This window comes from Mugil cephalus, chromosome 13 (genome assembly GCF_022458985.1).
Source record: "Mugil cephalus isolate CIBA_MC_2020 chromosome 13, CIBA_Mcephalus_1.1, whole genome shotgun sequence".
NCBI classification, from domain to species: domain Eukaryota; kingdom Metazoa; phylum Chordata; class Actinopteri; order Mugiliformes; family Mugilidae; genus Mugil; species Mugil cephalus.
The window spans coordinates 6,297,252-6,316,615 of NC_061782.1; the positions used below are offsets into that span (position 1 = coordinate 6,297,252).

A 19,364-nucleotide genomic window follows, 5' to 3' on the forward strand; every position below is an offset into this window, starting at 1 on the left:
TCTCTGCAGCTTTGCCCTCTCACCGCCTGGCCTTGGTAGAAACAAAGTCACCTAGCAACCGGGGTGAAATGAATAAAACGTTGTGCTGGGAAACCATCAGATGTCTCGGGGAGAGAGAACACAATCCGTGAGGGAGGAGAGGACGCAGGAGTAAAGTGAGGGGTTAAGAATAAGTACATTCTTCAAACTGTGTGGTGTCTGGGAGAGAGAGAAAATGTTTGAAAGGAAACTGGTTGATTCCAGTGGGCATGATGAGTTTGATGTCTCCTGCTCCACTCGCTTTTCAAAGCCCCAGGCACTTCTACTAATCTGTCTAGTGAACAACACCAATAACTCTAGACGGAGGACCTACGCTCACTCCGTTTCTTCTTCACTTCAAGTGCCAACAACATCCGCGCAAAGCCCTCGCAGTTTTTCACAGCGTGGCGCCTCGACACTAATGGGAAGAAATGAAGGAGAAACGCGGAGTAAAACTCTTTCGAGTTGAAAGAAAAGCTTCCCCGTCTACACACATCACAGGCTGCGGCGGAGAGAGTCATCCCTGGCAGACTTGGAAGATCTGGACAGATCTAGGCTTGCCTGAGCGTAATCCCATGACACAACAGTTTAACATCAATCCGAGACACGTTCTCAGAGGATACATATGATGAAAAGAGCACAATGAGGGAGGGAGCACCAGTGCTGTCAAGATGTGACGCTAGAAACGGCTTCGCTGAGAAAGTTTTTCTATGATGAGCTTCCTCTGCTGTTACCCGCTCCTATACCCTGTAGGCCTACTGCCATGTCCAGAGAGGAAACTAGGGCTTTGCTGATTTGGCTTGATCACCTGACGGTTAAGACGTCCTTTGCTTGAGGTTTGGACTGGAAAAAAAAAGAAGACGATTGCACCTAGAAGGCCTGGGGAAGCGTGGCTAAAACAGATCAAATTCACACCAACCAACAACTTATAAATAACATTACTGTTACAGCAAATGCTTTTTGTGCAAAAATGTGAAAATAGCACCATAAAACAATCACGACAGAACATGACGGCGTCGGACATGTGTGTCTGTCGCCTGTCAAAGAAAAGCGGGTGCTTCCCAAAATACAAACAGAGGCTTTTCTAGAATGGAGGTTAGCCATTAGCAAACCCTGTGGTAGCTTCAATACAACGACGGTCAGTTGTTAACACCACACAAGATGCATCGTACTGCATCACTTCATGAACCGCACCACAGTTTACTTGCAAGCGAACCGAGACGCCCATTTCCAGGCGTACCAGAGCTGCTCAAACGAAGCGGACTACCGGAGGAAACGAACGGTGGTCCGTTTAAAGCGGACCAAACCGCTCTGATGTGAAAGCGACCTAAGAAAATCATGTCACTGATTGAATCCAAAGACCATTCATAAAGGGTAAGGTCTGGCTTGGATGATTTTGTTGCAGCATATGGGATAAAGACTCGACTCCCCCCGCTGCCTCGTCTCTTGTCACTCTTGACCGACTGGCAGGACACTGAGGGAGAATCTAGTTTTACATGTCGGGAGTATTTCTGGAAGTGCTATTCATAGGTCAACTGTGCTTTCCACTGCGCTACGGGGTCTGCCCGAGGTTTATGGTGTCAGGGAATCCAGGTCTTAGCAAAGGGTAGGCAGGTGCGCCACCACATACTGACATGGACTCCCGTGGCTAGGACATATGTTCATTATAAGGGCATGCAACCAAAAGGCCTCCCATTCTTGATTATTTTTCCAAACAAAGCAGACAGAAAGCAGCATTAACACTTCTCTGTAGATCTGAAACGATCATGATTAATTCCCTTAATGAAAACGTGACTTACTGTTCAATGGCATTATGTGGTCTGCTCCAGGGTGATGAAAGTTGAGGCCCATACGTCCTGTCAAAGAAAAAAAAAAAAAAAGCAAAAGAAAACCATTACAAAGGAGGGAAAACATGGAAATTGCTGATAAAAGTCAGCCTGTCGCCGCATATTCATATTTCATTCCACTGTGTGCAGAGGGAAATGGCAGCCATGATGAACACGGAACGAATAAACAGCACATTTACTCAAAGCGACACAATGGCGTAAAGGACAAACACAGACAGCAGATGTGAATAACGAGGTGGGAACACATTCCTTTGTTGTCACATATCTCATATGCACATATGCTCGCGCAAACAAAAGCGGCTACATGGGCTAGGAATTCAACCGAGCTGCTATGGTGCAACGTGTGCATGTTACAAGGGCCCATCTGTCAGTGCTTTTATGGAAAGAGGGTGGTGGTGTGGGTTCTCTAAATGGTAGACTTCCGGGTTATCTCCATGCCCGGCGTCCTGCTGGTGCAGGAAGCAAACAGAAAAACAAACTGATGCAGAAATAGCCCACCTGGTTTATGATAAAACATTGCTGTCTCACAGTCAACATCATTTGCAGTGGAAGCCACAGCGGCACTCCCTCTATCCCTAACCACTGACAATTAGGGCCCTGTGTCACAATCCACCTACGTCAGCTTTATATTACCCAGCATGCAAGCAGCCTACCTAGGGTCATTTAAAAAAGGCAGGAGATGAAGAAACATCAGTGGGATGCTTTTCATACATCAATATTTGCTGATGAATCACGTCATTGTAACACTGGAGTGGTGTTGGGGCTAAAGGTTAAGGGGGACCACTGCCGCGGATATATCGCTTTACTGTTGGTGTATGTTTCCCCATACGGAGCATGGGCCCACCGGCTTCGTGTTGCAAGCCGCTGTGTCGCAAACAAGACTTTCAAAATTCGGCCACAGAAGAAAGATAGTGGGGACCGCGAGGGGCCTCTTCCTGGCTCGCAAACAAGAGTGGAGCTAGCAGTTAGACCTGGTAGAAAACCAGAGAGGCAGGGTTAGGGGGAGGATAAGGGGGTGGGTAGCCACCCTGCAGCTCCACAGATGTGGATTTCCACACTCCTCTCAGCCACTCAGAATCCAGGCAACAGTGAAGCTCGGGGGCAGATAGTGTGTGACAAGCCCATGCATTCACGCACATGTCTGCATGAACACGTGGATGTATGACCTTGTGTCGTGTTCGTTCTCCCATTTCCAGCCCGAAAGACAAAAGCATCCACTGCTGTGTCCGGACACTAAAGGTTCCCTAACCAACCACTGCTTTCTTTGTCTCGCCACCCTTCCATCTGATAGTGAAGCTAGGGCTGTCATCCAAGTTCAACAGAACCATGTATTGGTAAATGTGTGGGTGGTCTATTTGTTAGTTCGCCCACCAAATTACAAGGTTTCAGCCCAAATGTCTGGCTGGCTTAAGTGTCCTTGAGAAAAAAAAAAACTTTTATCCTCAGTACAGACTGTGCACTTTAGTCTAGTACCGGAGAAACAAAAAAATTAGATCAATAAAGCACTATTACACACTACAGACAGTATGCTACACTGAACACAGTCACAGTCAAAGCTGTGACTTTGCTCATTGGAGGGTAAATGTTAAAACAAGCACAGAGGTCGGTGCTTGCTGTTTGTTTGTCATTTTGGGAGACACAGGGTGGGGGCATGGGGGGGCAGTTGCCTTCTTTAAGCCTTAAAATAACTTTGGGCATGTGCCATCTGCTTCCCCCAGGAGCTGAGTGGCAGGGCCCGAGGGGCCCCGGAGTTGCTGCCGCTGCCACTGCTGTTCTGGTGACATTTCCTCACAGAACGCCTGAGCTATTCTCAACCTCTCCGTGACGGTCGGACAGCAGTGCAGTCGCTCGGGAGAGACACGGCATCCACTTCCTTAGGCGAGGATCCAACTGAAACTCCCCCTTCACATGCCTGACCCTAATCTGCAAACTGGACAATGACCTCACTGTGCCCGCTCCGGTAGAAATGGGTAAAAGATCAGGAGATGGCCTAGCTAGACAAAGTCTGCTCCAAAGATGTCACCGTGGGAGAGCATGAGCCCCCACGAAGGTCAGATTAACAGGCGACAACAAACCAAAGACGACAAGGTTTATGAATATCCTAATATGATGTAGGTCTTTCTGGTGCCTCCAAATCAGTTGTGACTCATCAAAGAATGGACATGGGCCTTCTGAGGGTGTCCTGCGGTGTCTGGTAACAGAATGATGTTAGTGGGGGCCTTTGAGGGGAAAAGCCTCTGCGGATCATCTCACAAATACCTGGTCAGTTTGGGATCTGGTTAATTTGGAGACAATAAGTCTTTTTTAGTTGTTCCTAAACCAAGTTTGTCTGCGCCAGGGTGGGGATGGCTGCTGCCACCAAAAAGTGTCATTGCTATGGGGTTGGGGGGTGCCTGGTCAGGTCAAGGTGGGGGCTGATGGGTTTATAGCGTCTAATATAGAGGGCAAAAACATTTAGAGTCTGTCTTTCCGACAAGTGTGAAGAGACAGACTTAAAACATGAATAAAAATGCTTATTTCTGATTTGATTTTTTGGGTTTGAAGAAGGTCTACAACTTAACCCTAACCCTTGTCCTAACCCAAGTCTTAACCCGAACCCTCAGAGCACCATCTTACTACGGGCAGGACAATGAGCAGCCAAAAACATCTGGGACGCTGGTACTAATCAACAAACCTATCTATTATCACAGTAACTACAGGAACGTTGTTCTTCAAGTTCCTCTGCAGTTGTATCTGACACTAAATTCCACGAGGCCAACCCCACCGACTGTGCCCCACCTGGACCTCCTCTCATCTACTTTGGTTGTGTCTTGCTTCCTCTGGTCCACATTAAAAAAAGCCCCCAATAACACCTTCAGGAAAAGAAAAAAAGCCCCTGCAGACGTTCAGAAAGCAGGTGTGCCAACAGAAAGATGTGGATTGTTAACCCTACCGGAAAAAAAAAAAAAAACAACCACTCAGCAGCAGGGTGCCCCAAAGCCTCACGTCTTACTGACTACTGCCAAAAAAATCTTCAATTACAAACACATTAGCAGGGACGGGGTAAAGAAACATGTCAAAACCCAACAGGTTGCCTGAGTTTTGCATGCAGCCAACAGATGAATGGAAAGACTGAACGGGATGCTGGGCCTGGTGAGAATTTTTTGTGCGTCTGTGCAAGAGTGACCTACTTATTCCACTTCCTACAAGCTCGAGCTAAACCAAAACAACCCTCGCCATTACAACAAGGCCAAAGTCTCTGTTACTACCAAACCAACGCACGTGAAAATTAGAGTCGTAGAAAATTATTCATAGAACAACAAACTGTTTGATGAAGTAAAACTGAAAATGTCTTGTCATTTATTGTTTCATAAAAGTGATCGTAAAACTACCAAATTGTAACCGGTGACTTGCTGAATGCCGTTAACCCCTCGAAGCACTGCTCAGATGCTTCCAGCAGCATTTCATGGTTTTGTGAGATCTGGACAAACCGTGTTTCTTTAATAGACAAAACAAGCCCGGACTTGTTTTGTTGCCTGGACCGAATTAGCTCAGTCATGCTTGCAAGAGTCATGGATTTTCCACCATAACAAAATATAGCACTGTGGTGGTGCAGTGCAGTTTATTGGAAGCAAGGTGCGATCTAACCTTTAACACGTCCAATAAACACATCATCATATCACTACACAGCCATTACCGGCCGTTTAAAGTGAAGGGAAATCACATCAAGTGGTGTTCATTACAAGGGCTGAAAAGTTTAAACGGGTCAAAAGCGAGTTAAACAAACCAAACAATTAATGACCTTTAATGTCAGGTTAAGCTGGTGTGACCCATCCGTGAACCTGAACCAAAAGAAAAAAACTTATATAAGGACTGAAAGTACATCTGGGCTGCATCTTTGGAGGAGGTTTAGGAAAAGCTGAGGCACACTCTTTCCTCCTATTGGGCTGTTACTCATCTGACCTGTACTGCGCTTGAAATTCACCTTTTCCTCCGTTTCCTCACGCTCTTGTCAACCAGCGCCAGCGTTTGCTCTGCCTTCGTTACTTTCTTCGGTACATTTTACCAATCTATCTGTGGCAACAGCGTGTCCATTGGCGATGTCAATCTAAATATGCTTGTGCATCTACAGAAATTAAACTAACAAACTGATTTTTGCGGTATTTTTCTTCTTCTTTGTGGGTGAATACAGCCAGCTACACTGTTTGCTTATATAGCATCAGCACCTGTCGTCCGAGTAATAATACAGCACTTGGAAACTCATAAACCTCCAACCGGCTGTTTTTGCTGTGTCCACTTCTTCCATTAAACTAAGCCAATACATCTTCTCATCTAACTCTCGGCAACAGAGAGTCAGTGAGTACAATTACCAAAATGCTGTGAGCTACTCCTTTTATTAATTAATTAATGAAAAAAAAAAAGTTGCACTGCTTGCAGTCCACCTTTAGGGTTTACAGTCCTGAAAGCTGAACTCACACGAAGACACAATGCAAACAGCAACTGACACATGTGTAAGATCATGTGAGTCAGACCAGCTGAGGTGTGTGTGAGTTCAGAGGGAGACACCGTGGGCGGGGTGGGATCTACACAAAGGGACTTATTAACACTTTTGAGTGTCTTGGGCGACAACCTTCCGGAGGCCGTGTTTGTCTGCGTGCGCGCTGCAGAGACGCCACCGCATCTCCCGGGCGGAAGCGTGCGCGGGGTAGGAGCGCTCTGCGTGGAATGTCACGGCTGATTTACACGCCGGCGACGATCTGGATGCGCGTTTCCTGCGTTTGTGTGACGCCACCGCTGGCGGCAGAGATGGCAGCTGTTGTCAAAACGGTGGTGTATTTCCAGACCAAAGTGGAGAATATCTGGCGCGCGCGTGTGTTTGTGTTTGTATGGGAAAGGGGGATTGGGGGGTGGGGGGGTTCGCTTAGGTCGCCACAAGTGAGCTCAGCTGACCCAGTTCAGAAACTACACCGAGACCAGAGTGTGTTGTGTGTACGTTGCTGCAGAAAGAGCCCGTTTGTTCACATGTCCCTGCGGCCCTGTCCACCCCCCAACCTCCCACCCCTCAACCCCCACCCCCTGCAACCGGGAGCAAAGAGCTTTTGGAAAGTTTGAAAGGGCTGGAATAAAGCGTCTCTCTCACAGATAACACACTTTGAAACTGACTCTTCTCCAAACAAATGGAAAACAGGTTGGAGATCGAGACGACGGCCTCAGCGCCTTGTCGAGAGTTGGACGATGGCAGCGAGGGCGGGGTCACCTTTAAAAATTCTAGATTCTCATTCGCATCGCAGCGCAACGGCTTTCTCTTCTTTAAAAACAAACCCACACACGCGCGCGCTCATAAAACACACACGAGGAAAAACAGCTATTCCAGGCACAATGAGAAGTATGCGAGAAATGCCTGTGATGGGATGTAGGGCGGTAGTTGGGAATGCAAAACTGGGCCTGCCGGGTTAATTAGTTTTGACTGGTGGTTCTCAGCTGGTGAGCTCTATCCGGAAAGCACGATGTCCGAGTCACTGCAACAGCAGCTAGCTTCGGACACGAGCTTGGTGTGGGGATTTGACGTCTCAGTCTTGGTCGACGGAGGAACAGAAGCTAGATCAGACAGATAGCTAAACGCTGAAATCAGCAAAGTTATCATGGATATTTTCTTTTGTAACACTCTCGCTTCGCCTGCCAGGAGAGTTGATCAGGTTCGACGGGTCGCACCTGTCCAGTGGACGACTCATCCTCAGTGCGTCAGCTGAAAGCTTCCCTTTTTATTACCCAGGTGACGTAATCCTAAAACCTAACCCTAGGCTCGAGTCCACCTTGGCCGTGAAGCTGAAAGACGAAAGCAAACACGGAGACGTTTTTTATTTTTGCCACAGCGTGATGACACACTGGCCCAGTCCCAAAACCTGAACCCAGTCTCCTTCTTCTTCTTTCCTCTTTCTAAATCGACACATCTCTTCATTTGCTTTCGCGTTGCAGACCAGGCTGATGTTCCCAACAATCAGAGTGAACCAACTTACGCAACAAAACGTCATTGTTTTTTTTTTTTTTTTTTTTTTAAATGAATGAATATAACATGAGAACTGAAAAAGGTGTGAGCACATGAGCGGAATACCAGCCTGTTAAATGAAGTGAAAACAAATTAGCGTGACTGACCTAGTTTTTAAAAGCCTCAACTGCTACTTCCACATTCGTGAGCTAAAGCTAAACTTTCTATCTAAATCACACTTCTGCTCTACTCACTTTCAGCTTCAAGGTGATTTTTGCTACGTCTTGGGATCAAAGCTGTAAATGCGTCTGTGGTGGACTACATATGAGATGGGGCCCCGGCACAGGGCCCCCCTCAGACAGTGAGTAGGTATGCTAGCAGGGCAGAGCCGCTCTGTGGTTAGCATGGTGGTTTACTGCAACCCCACGCTGTCTACACGAGGAACGAGACGCGTAAACATGAGCGATTCAGTGATGCACGCCCAGTGTCCATGGACCCACCTCCCTCGCATCTCCTCTGGGTTCGTTGTTGTTCGACAAACAGCTCTGGCACCTTTCCAGTGAAGCTGGGGCCATGAGGATCAATTGGCTACAAACAATGCACCCTCAACACAAGATTGGGAAACCAGACTCTGCATGTGAAAATGACATGCTCCGCTCATTATACACCCCTCCCACCAATCTTTCCATTGTTAAGATGGGAGGACAAGAGGGGGGTGGGGATAAAAACACCCAACCTGACCGGGCCCCATCTGGGAGTCAGGAGTTTTTACAATAGACACGTGACCAGAGCTGCAAAAATATTGACTTAGAAGGCCTGACATACGTTGGATGGCCTTATAAGGGTTTGAAGAGAGATTTCTTAACCTTGTTTTCATAACTTCAGGAACAATTCCCGAGAGAAAAAACGGGATGACATTATTCATTTTGGGCCGAATCTGCATTTCACTGCATCCGAGTATGAAATTATAGGACAATGATTCAGAACGTAGCATGTCTAAATATACAGTTGGACACAAAATAACGTTGATTGTACGGCGACATCATCCAAAAAACGTCAAAGAAAGGCAACTGGAGAGTTGTAGAGTTTCTTGAAGATGTTTCATCCTCATAGCTTCTTCTACACATCCGGTGGCCTTTCTTTTACGTTTCTAGATATATATCGTGACACAGACATATGGCGACAACACTGTAGACGAAAAGCACGAGTACGCACATGCACTCAACATTTACACTCACAGCACACTCGGTTAACAAAAGAGCAAGTCATGTGACATTATCGCTTGATCCACTGATTGTGATCAGCAAAGTTGACAAGCAACAGAGAAAGAAAAGGCAAAGGAAAATTGCAAATTTCAAAGAAGACATCGTGACCTCTCTGGTCCACTGCACACACTCATGATTTTGCAGGTAAGGTTCATAAAGGTAATTATTCATTTCAATTTCAAACAGAACAAGATGATCCGTACTGGTTTGATTAAAAGATTGGCAAATAGAGCAAATATAATAATATAAATAAATGTACCCAGAGATGATATATGCCCATGAAGCAAAAAAAAAAAAAAAAAAAGCGAAAAAACAAACAACCTGAATACTTTGTAAGCATGGACGTATGAATATTCCTAACCTGCAAAATGATTCCTCCATATAATATCAGCGATAGTCATTGGTGGGCCACCGGCAGGGTGTGGTTTACCTTTGTCGTGGTCAGTCCTTATCATATCCATTAAGGAATTCTCCAAAGAGTGCAAGCTAAAAGCATCAAAGGGCCGATTCCGGTCCTGAAACACAGCAAAACAGGAAGAGGGTTGGGATTAGAGTCACCATATGGGAAGCAAACACGAGGAAGGACATACTTCAATGCTACCTTTGCTGCCACACTTAGAGCTACGTCTTTTGAAGTCGCGCAGCTATTGTGCAAAGCAGAAACGTTTTGCTCAGACGGGCCAATAACTACATTGTGAGAAGAGCTATAAATATCCTGGTTTACCGCTTACATAAACTGGCAAACTTGAACTTGCACATTTAGCCTTGCTGCAGAAATTCTGGTTGTTTGGTTACCTTGCTCAAGGGCAGATCCCTAGCAACAACCCCCATGCATGCACTGACAGCTCCCGCTTTTGTTGAAAAAGGCAAGACAGTCAGGGATGTAATGTTAGCGTTATCCAGACTCATGTAAATGAAGACATCTGAGTCTGGATATGAGAGGTTAACCAAAGGTAAATAGGTGGTATGTGTCAGCCCCAGGGAGATGATGGTAAACACACATGATTTTGAAAAGAGATATGAATCTTTAGTGGTTCCATGTCCTTGAAAGGAAGAAATGGGATTCTTCCCCGAAGATAATAAACTATCTGGTCCACGTAATTTATGAGACAATTTCTCTTTTTTACTTTCTTTACCATCAGCTCTGTTAGTGGTGCTAAGATGAATCTGTGACTTATAAACAGCTTAAGTCCATTTGCAGGCAGTTATTATTTACGCTTTGGCATTTATTTTCTTCAACTGAGAGATTCTTTGATCGTTTTGCCTCCAGAAAGGCTGGAAAATGGTGAAGAATTTCCCCACATTTCAGCTTCAAGTCTGTCAAAGGTATCGACTGAAGGAAAAGTTTGCTTTAGTTTGGTATGCATTTTTAATTTCTCCAAGATATTTGGGATTAGCAGGAGCTAAGAAGTGTAAAAACTAAGCATCATCTTTGAACAGGAAGTATTTTTTTAAAGAAAGTGAAAGTGTCCTCGTATATGGACACGGGGATTATTTCACTGTATATTATAATAAAGCCACCAAAATGTAACAAAATTTAAAACTGAACATGGCTGTGCAAAGACAGAATTATAAATAATAAATTCCCAATGTCCTCAAACAAATATTTGCTAATTAGCAAAGTTAGAACTCATTACTATTGATAGAATTTGTTATGTTGGTGTGTCATGTTAAACTAGAAAAGTTCATAAGCATAAATAAACAAGCATAAATAAACAAGCCGTAAAATTTGATGAGGTTTTGCACATTTCTGCACTTTTGTCACGTGATCAACCGCAGAATGAACTCACTGAAATGAGCGTCGTCATGTTTTTACACCCACTAGTGTCTAGTTAAGAGGACATCAGGTGTAAATGAAACATAAGAAGCTGCCACAGCTGTAAATCCTAATGTCCCCATATGAGGACACATGGTTTCAGAAGGTTAAAAGAAAATCAATCAAATTATTCACCAATTAACTAAATGTCGATCGTTCGAAACACTTCTCGCAGCTTTTCATTCATGAGAGGATTGTTCAAGAGCAGATGAAGTCCAAACCTGCCTTGTCTGTCACAGAGGAAAAAAAATCCAGTGGTTGATGGTAAGAGAAGTGTTACGTCAACTGATACCACTTACTGATATTAGCATCACAAGTATCACAAAGCCTGGAAGTCCAGTGTTTTGTTTTGTTTTTTTTTTCCCTCACAAATTTAAATTTCTTTAAATACACATTAACATGAATCCAGTGAAATCCCAGACACATGTTGCAATATCAGCAGATGAGAAGTTTACTGTGTTAGAACTTCAATCTGTCAGTTATTTTAATTTGTCAATACACCAGTTAGGTATGTTTATGTTTCCCCTACTGCTGCACATATTTGAAATAAGATAATGAATATTTGAACCTGTGTAATATTGAATGCAACATGATAATAATAATGTACATCTATAAATAGCACTAAGAAGAGTTTGATACAGAACACATATAGTAGGTAGGGGGTTCCTACTTAATCTCTCCATCAGTTTGGGGTCCTCGGCCTGATAAACGCTGAACACCCCAATCTTACGCGTCCATACAGAACCAACCCTACAGGAACTTCAAACATACCTATGTGATGATCAAGGGGTAGTTACAGAAGATTGTGTGAAGATGTTCCAACTAAAAAAAAAGAAAAACATCAGGTTCTGAAAAGCAACAGTAAGTCACGTGATTGCGAGGAAGCACTGAGCGACTTTTGTTTGAGTGTCATTGTCTCGTCTTACGAGGCCGGTTAGTTCACTTGACTCCTGAACAGTGCACCTGATTCTGCACCAAACGGCTCGACGTTAAAACTGAAACCCCACGGAAGGAATGCTTGGATTCCCACCGTGTGTGAACGGGTCGGTGGGAATGACATGTGTGCCAAAGGTAAGGACCCGAGAGCGTGCCGAACCGGAGCTGGAGGGCCGAGGCCTTGGCAGCTGCGTCCTGTGTCCAGCTGCCCGTGATGCGGGGCCGCATTGTTTGCACGCCCCAGCCATTGTTGCCCATTCGGCTGAGCATTCAAAAGCGTTATTCCCCCCACTCTGGACCCGGCAGCGCCACACAGATAAAAATCTGCCCACTTGGTACAAACGGTAAACACTTAAAACGCTGAGCTTTTAGTTTCCTCTCCTCCTCCTCCTCCTCCATGTGACACATGTGGATGAACGCAGTGATGGGAGATCAGACATAAGAGAACTCACTGTAGTCAAATGAACCCGGGAGTTCAAAAAAAATAAAAATCCTAAACTGAAAACAAGCCCTGAACGCATCACAGTAGTTACCAATGTGCGGAATGCAGCTTCGAGATGACGTATCTCGACTACGCTGCATCTCATCTTTCCTCGTGAGCCATAAACACGATAGACTGTAAGAGCGTTTACGAGGGAGATCGAGATAAGAAACAGACCGAGCGTTTAAGATACGCCCGGATATGTTTTTAATAAATAAAGTCTGCTCGGCCAGGTTCAGAGCTTCCAGATTAAGAAGCAAAAAGTGGTGTTTTATCGTTTACCAATTTTTTCCCCCCTCAGTAAAAATGTTTTTATATGCAAGACCTAGATGTGACGTTTAAGGTGCCTTATCTACAGCACAAATCAATCAGTGACGAAAAACACCAAATAAAACTAGAGCTTCATTACTGGGGCTGTAGATTCACAAAGTATTTTTTAAATTCATATTATAATGAGTCTTCCCAGGGTTTATTGGGTATATATAAATACATTAAATGACAATGAATAGCTACAACTTTATTATCATATTTATTATGGCCGCAGTAAACTCATAAACCTGCCCCTAAATGTTCTGACTGTAAGAATGAGGGCTGTAAATATAATTTTCAAAGCAATAATGCAAAGATATTCAATCTGCAATTAATTTAAAAGCAACAACAGCAAGTTTAGGTTCGCAATAAAGCAAAAGGGGGACAACACATAATGTAAATGTCACTGGCTACGACCATGACGCCGACTTTGACCGACGCTTGGACCCAGTCCGCCAGTCTACCTGCAAACACAAAAATAATTGCCCCAACCACCGGCTGAAATCAGGGTATCTCCCGAGGATGTCACGTGACTTCGCATCTTGAGCCTCACACTGACACGTTAAGTTGAATTCCACGCATTCCTCCGTCTCTGTAAGTGGCAGCCAGCAGCGGGCGAGTATGAGCACATATCAGGGCCCACGTGATTCGACACTTCGGCCCCGGGGCCATTTGGGCCACGTGAAGAAAATGCCGAGGAAGATCTCAAGTATGACAACGGGTACACCTGTCACCAGCTGTCCACATGACAGCGCGGGACCGGCTTCGGGCTGCCGCTGTTGCTGCTGCTGCTGCTCGCCTCAGCGGTTTGCCCGAGTTTCATTTCAGTAAACAGACCAGCTGACGCACGGCACCCTGACCTTGCATCCTGGTGATAACTCTCCTTCAATTATGGCTGTAATTGTCGAGCAGCTAGGTGTGAGCTGGAGCCAAGAACTCATGAGCCAGTTGAAAAAAATGCCTCCTCTGCCTACTTGCAGAGATAAAAAAGGGTTTGTTTGTTTTTGTTTTGTTTTTTTTCGTACATGCAGTATATGCCTGATCGTAAAGAGAACGTCACACACGGATGAAGCAGGTTCCTGTTTGAAACAAAACTCCTGCAATAAAGGTCAGTGAAACAGGACACCGACGCTGTGAATTATAGAGACGCCTCCATCATAACCAGGATTTAGCGCAAATCCTTAAACATACATATGCGTATTAAAAATGTATTACCACTATCTCTACTGTCAATTATCTGTCAGACTTTTTCCTCAATTAATCAGTTCATCGTGAGTGAGTTTCCGTCTTCAGCTTTGGCCTGATTTCAAAGAACGATGACCAGACGAAACGGGGGATTCATTTTGTCTACGGGCCGAGGATATTTCACTTTAATCCGAATGTTTAATCTGGCAACACTTGACCACATACGAGCAGATGACTTGCTGCGCCTCATCTCTGCCATTTGCCCGAGTTTCACTTTGGTAAACAGACCACTCCACCCAGCACGACATGTGGCCCTCTGACCTTGTCTCCTGGTGATAAATCGAGCTGTAATCCGGCCAACTCAAGAGAACGGAGATAGAGGAAGCTGAGTAGTAAAGCCTAGAGAGTCGTGACTGACACACACACACACACATACACACAATCTTCGTCTCTTTAAAAGGCTATATGTTTCGGGCCGGCTGGAATTTCACGGCGTCGAGCCGCGTTCCGTCTGCACATGTAGTCCCCTCTGCAGTAGCAGGTTAGCTTTTTGGCTCGAAGGCACTTGAAGGCAGCTCCCTGGCTTTGATCGGCTGAACAAGAGCTCCTTTTTAAGTAAGCCAGTGACTTTATTTATTTTTTGCTTGTTTGTCAAGCAGCATAGCTAAAGATAGTAGTGCAAAAATGTGTGACTATGTAAAGAAGCCAGACTGTTTTGGGACTGTTTATGTTTAGACTACTCTTCAATCAAGACAGAGTGACACGCTGAATTGAATATGAAACCAAAATTAAGTTGGTCCCAGTTCAAATATGGACCAAAACACAAGTAAAAATATTAACATAGCAGTGTGGGGATTCGTTTGTGGGTTAATATCAGTGTTTTTGTTCTATTAAAACTTCCTTCAAAGAATAAACAGGACAACTTTGGCCTTAACCATGTCAGTGTGTGTTTCTGTGGCTGTGGTAATGCTATATTTGGATGGGTAGAAATGTGAAAAATAAATCTTTTTTTTTTCCACGTTTGTCAAATTTTAATGCCAATTTCCTTGTTTGCTGTCAGTTTTCTTTTGGCCTTTTCTCGTCATAAGCACTGATATATATCAGCTGCATTACACAAAATGTTGTGTCTAAACTCATAATAAAAGTTTAATATTCATTTCTGTAAACTGTAAATTAAAAATAAAATACAAATCTATACCTTCCGGGTTTAACCTGCGGTCCGTTTTCATCTGGGGAATAAGCCCCGCCTACTAGATACCATAAACCAATCAGATCTTTGTATCAGTGTTGCCTTCGTGTACTGTCCAAAATATCTAAATTATGTGAAGAACGTACATAAATGGCAAGAGAAAATTGAAAATATCGTTAAAAAAACTATTTTATATGAATAAATATAACGTTAAAATGATGAAATTGTATAAAAAACATAATACGTAAGTCAATATATTCTCTTTTATTGTTACGGTAGAATGGTAACCTGGTAATCATAGTGAACAGTAGAGGTCTTGTCAGCCTGAATTTAGAATGCTCCCAGGAGCACCTGAATGCGTCGAGTGTCCTTTAAACCCCACGGAGCGTGAGCTGGCAGAGGAAAAAACAACCTATTGGTCCAATAAATCGTGCGCAGTCTACTATTTCCAGGGCTGACTCGGGCGTTTTTTGACTCCGAATGAGTAAAAATAACCCCGATCGATGATTAATACTTGAAGGACTCGCTGTCTCGTTCGATTTATTTGACCTCCACACTACACAATCTCCCAGCCATGCAGACATGCCACATTAAAACGCTGACAGCTACCGGCAAAACGCGACGGTCATTCGTTAAGTTAGCTCAGGCACATAAATCACAGCCCGGTTATAAAAACAGAGATGTCTGTGCTAAATTATCGATGTAAATTCACATTAATAATCGTGCCATTGCGGCCTAATGATGAAACATAAAAGATTTTTTTTTTTTTGATCTTTGAGATTAATTCGATACAATTATTAAGTGCAACTGTGATTAGGAGCTAACTATTCAAACATCGACTATAATGGGTTGATATGGACACATAATGAAGCTGTGGAGCTGATGAGTTCAGGGTGACCTTATCTTTTGTCTCGTTTGTTTGTGGCTATATTTCTGCCAAGTCACTGATGATTTATACCCAAGAATAACTTTTTAAAAACAGCTTATTTGAGGGGTCAACTAGATTAGATTACATTAGATGTCAAAGTGCAAAATTAGATACAGACTGAAGCACTAAAGCTCCAGGACTAAGGGCCTGCTCTTGTTTACCTGGAAAGGCAGTATGTTGTTGCTGTTGTCAGTCCTGAATGCGCTCTCCTCCATCCAGGGCTTCGGGGTGAGGGGACCGGGTCTCGGAAACTTTGGGGGAGCTATAACGTTGCTGGTATAGGGCTTTTTCATGGGGGAGATCGGGTTCAGGGGTGACGGCACTCCGATGCCGACTCCGACCCCTACCCCGACGCCCACCGCTCTGCGCGGGTCCCTGCCCGCCTGCAGCCCGCTCCAGGGGTTGGAGGCTGTGCTCCACGCTGCGTTCTGGTGATTATTCCAAGCGGACGACGAGGCAGAAGAAGAAGAAGAGGATGACGACGAAGACCCCTTGCTGTTGTTCATGATGGTCTGATAAGCGTTTCTCTGGGGGAAGGGGCCCTGGCTGGGACTGACAGGGGACCTCCTCTGCTGGGGCTGGGGCTGCTGCTGCTGCGGGGCTTGGGGTGGATGCTGTTGGGACTGGGGGGGCAGGCCGACTTGCGGGGAGAAATTGCCCCCGAAGACCGGGTTGACGTGGTGCGGGAAGTTCTGGAAAAGCATCGTCCCGTTCACCGAGGGTATTCCTTGGAAAAAGCTATCGTCCACGGCGTTCGTGGTTCCCGTGGACCAAGTGCTCCCGAACGAGGAGGAGGAAGGGGAGGACAGGGGTCCGCCGGTCTCCTGCGGCTGCTGGTGGAAGCTCAACCCGGGCAGGATCGGCGACTCCATCGGCACTTTGTCCCTGCTGCCGCTGTTCAGCGCTGAAGCCGCTTGGTTGCTCCCGGTCGACGGGCTCTCCGACTCGGATGAGGAAGAAGTGGGATCCGATGACGGGGTCGGCGTGGAGGGGGGAGGAGGGTCTACTTGCGTCGGATCTTGCTGATGGTGAGGCTGGGCTTTGTTTTTGTCCATCAGTAAATCATCCTGCATGGTTTGCTGAGCTGCAACAGGGGGAAACAGACACGGGGAATTATTATTATCACTGCTGTAATGTAGGAGATCGCGCACAGGACTCGCCGGGCTGCTGTAGTATCTGATGAACTGGGACAACTCCGACAAGGATATGATGTTAGAGGGACCTGGCAACTGCAAAGCGAATGCGTGATCACCCATTTAGCCGAAAAGAAGGAGGAAAAAAAAAACACATTCCCCACGACTACACCAAGAAGGATTCAGAAATCCCACAAATTACACACGGAGCATATGGCAGCAGATATTCACCAGATTTCGCCACGTCTCGTTTTTCCTTCCACGCAGGAACTCCGGAGCTGCAATGTGAAACTGATTCAGTGTGTGTGCGTGCGTGTTTTTTTTTTTTTTTTTGCCCTAGGACCTCCCCTATATTCATTAACATACGTCAGTAAATACAGCTGTCCTTCAACAAGGTTAAAATTCAATTCCACCTTGACACTTTTAGGCGATTCGACGCACTAGAACGCGCAGCTTTTGTAAAATGACATCCATAAGAAAAGACACAGTTTGTCCTTCTTTTTTTACGCAGCAGAAAGTGACGCACCTGGATCATAATACCGCAAAGATCTCTCCTGTACCGTCTATTTAAGTCTTAAAATACAGAATATCTGCTTCTTTTGTATGATTCACGGTGCATAGGGAAAATAAATCACCTTATAAATAAGTTACTGACCAAATGTCGGTGCAGTATTAGTCCCTACCATGAATAATAAGGGGTTTTATTATAGCGCAAGGGACTCTGCCCGAGATCCGCATTGACACAGCCAATGGGTTGGCACTGACATATCCTGATACAATATGTACTTTGCATTTCAAGGCAGTAGTAAAATAACTTAAAGCCGTCATCCGAGCACTGACAACTGTACCCAGTGTATATTTAATGTCAATAACGGAGTCTTTCACGCAAAACTGATATTGCATTTCAGAGACAACGCCTTGCAGGAGCCCAATAAACAAACTCGGACACTATCCCGACGACAGATTTGCATTTAGAAATCCATAAAGTTGGCACATTAAACTTCACAATGAGCACGCAGGACAATTAGAAATCACAATTATTATTGCAAGGCTACACGGCACAGTCAGCTGTAAGAGCACAAACAGTGGACATGACACAGTGTCAAATGATCCAAGGTTAAAAATATGCTAAATTTAAACCCAATGGCAGCTCTGATAACGCTCCTGTGGACTGTTTGTAGGAACCTGGCTGCAGGAGAGCTAATGCAGCTTACACTATGAGGCCTGTCATTAACATGCGAGCGACAGTCTTTGAAAATAACACTCCACGATGACATGCCAGATTATTTTCAGCACCACGGTGGCAGCGACACAAGTTGGGACTTCCAAGGTAACTGCGAAAGCCTGCGTTACACACAACGCACCGGTTAATCCGCGTTTTCTCCTCCAAGAGCCACGATTCCAAGGTCATCAAATAGAGCACAATCAGCAGTCTGGGGTGGCTCGACAAAAACCTGACCCTTCAACTGCCCGTTTGTCGCGAAGATCGAGGCATCCGATACACATTTCATAAAGCTGCTGCTCTCACTGAAATCCCCCCTCTAATCCATATGTGTTCCCCTCTTCTTCCATACAAACGACAAAACAGCATGCACACAGAGCGGGGTCACCTCTCCGCCTGGCGTGGAGCTTGAATTACCTTTATCGTTCACCTTTTGGGGAGTCTGTAAATAAAAGATATTTCTGTTTGCCTCGGCTGGGCTCAGATATGACAAGCGAGCTACCCTTGTGCAGTGGTAGTCAGCAGTTGCCTCAACAGCTGATTGACTGCGGCGCATGGGTGATGCCGAGGAGGCCGACGGGAGTTGTAGTTTGTCACGGTGCAGCGCCTGATCAGCTGGTTCTCGATGACAGCCGAAGAAAACGTGTAGCGCAATTATATAACATTTAGTCTACAGATGAGGTTTGTCTGTTTTATATGACATAAGCTATGTAATTTTCATAATAATTTTTAGTATTTTAGTGCAGTATAATAATGTCTGTAATAGTTAACTCCATGTTATCCATGTTAATGTACACTACTGAACCTATTATTCCTATACTGTATATTCATCCGACTCTGTTTCTTGTACATTTGTTGATATGGCAATTTGATTTTTTATTTTATTTTAATCTTATTTTATTTTATCTTTCTCTTTACTTGTGGTTCTAACTAAGCTACTGCGACCAACCAATTTCCCTTCTGGATCATTAAAGTCTATCTAAGAAATATCCTACTTTAATAATAATAATAATAATAATAATAATAATTTAAACATGTGTGTTATTACAATAATCATCTACGTTTACCAT

General features: G+C 44.7%; 1 protein-coding gene across 7 annotated transcripts in view; it reads right to left on the minus strand.

The window, feature by feature from the left end:
• cpeb3 (cytoplasmic polyadenylation element binding protein 3) overlaps positions 1-19,152 on the minus strand; it is a 41,764-nt gene extending 22,612 nt beyond the window's left edge. For 2 of the 7 annotated variants that reach the window (XM_047603970.1, XM_047603969.1), the window contains exons 1-3: positions 16,101-17,290; positions 9,457-9,610; positions 1,818-1,874 (exon numbers count right to left, since the gene is read on the minus strand). In XM_047603970.1, coding sequence (XP_047459926.1) covers positions 1,818-1,874; positions 9,457-9,610; positions 16,101-17,195 — 1,306 coding nt within the window. In that variant the 5' untranslated portion in view covers positions 17,196-17,290. The other 5 variants (XM_047603974.1, XM_047603973.1, XM_047603971.1 and 2 more) reach the window with 4 other exon arrangements.
• Between the last annotated feature and the right edge of the window lie 212 nt (positions 19,153-19,364).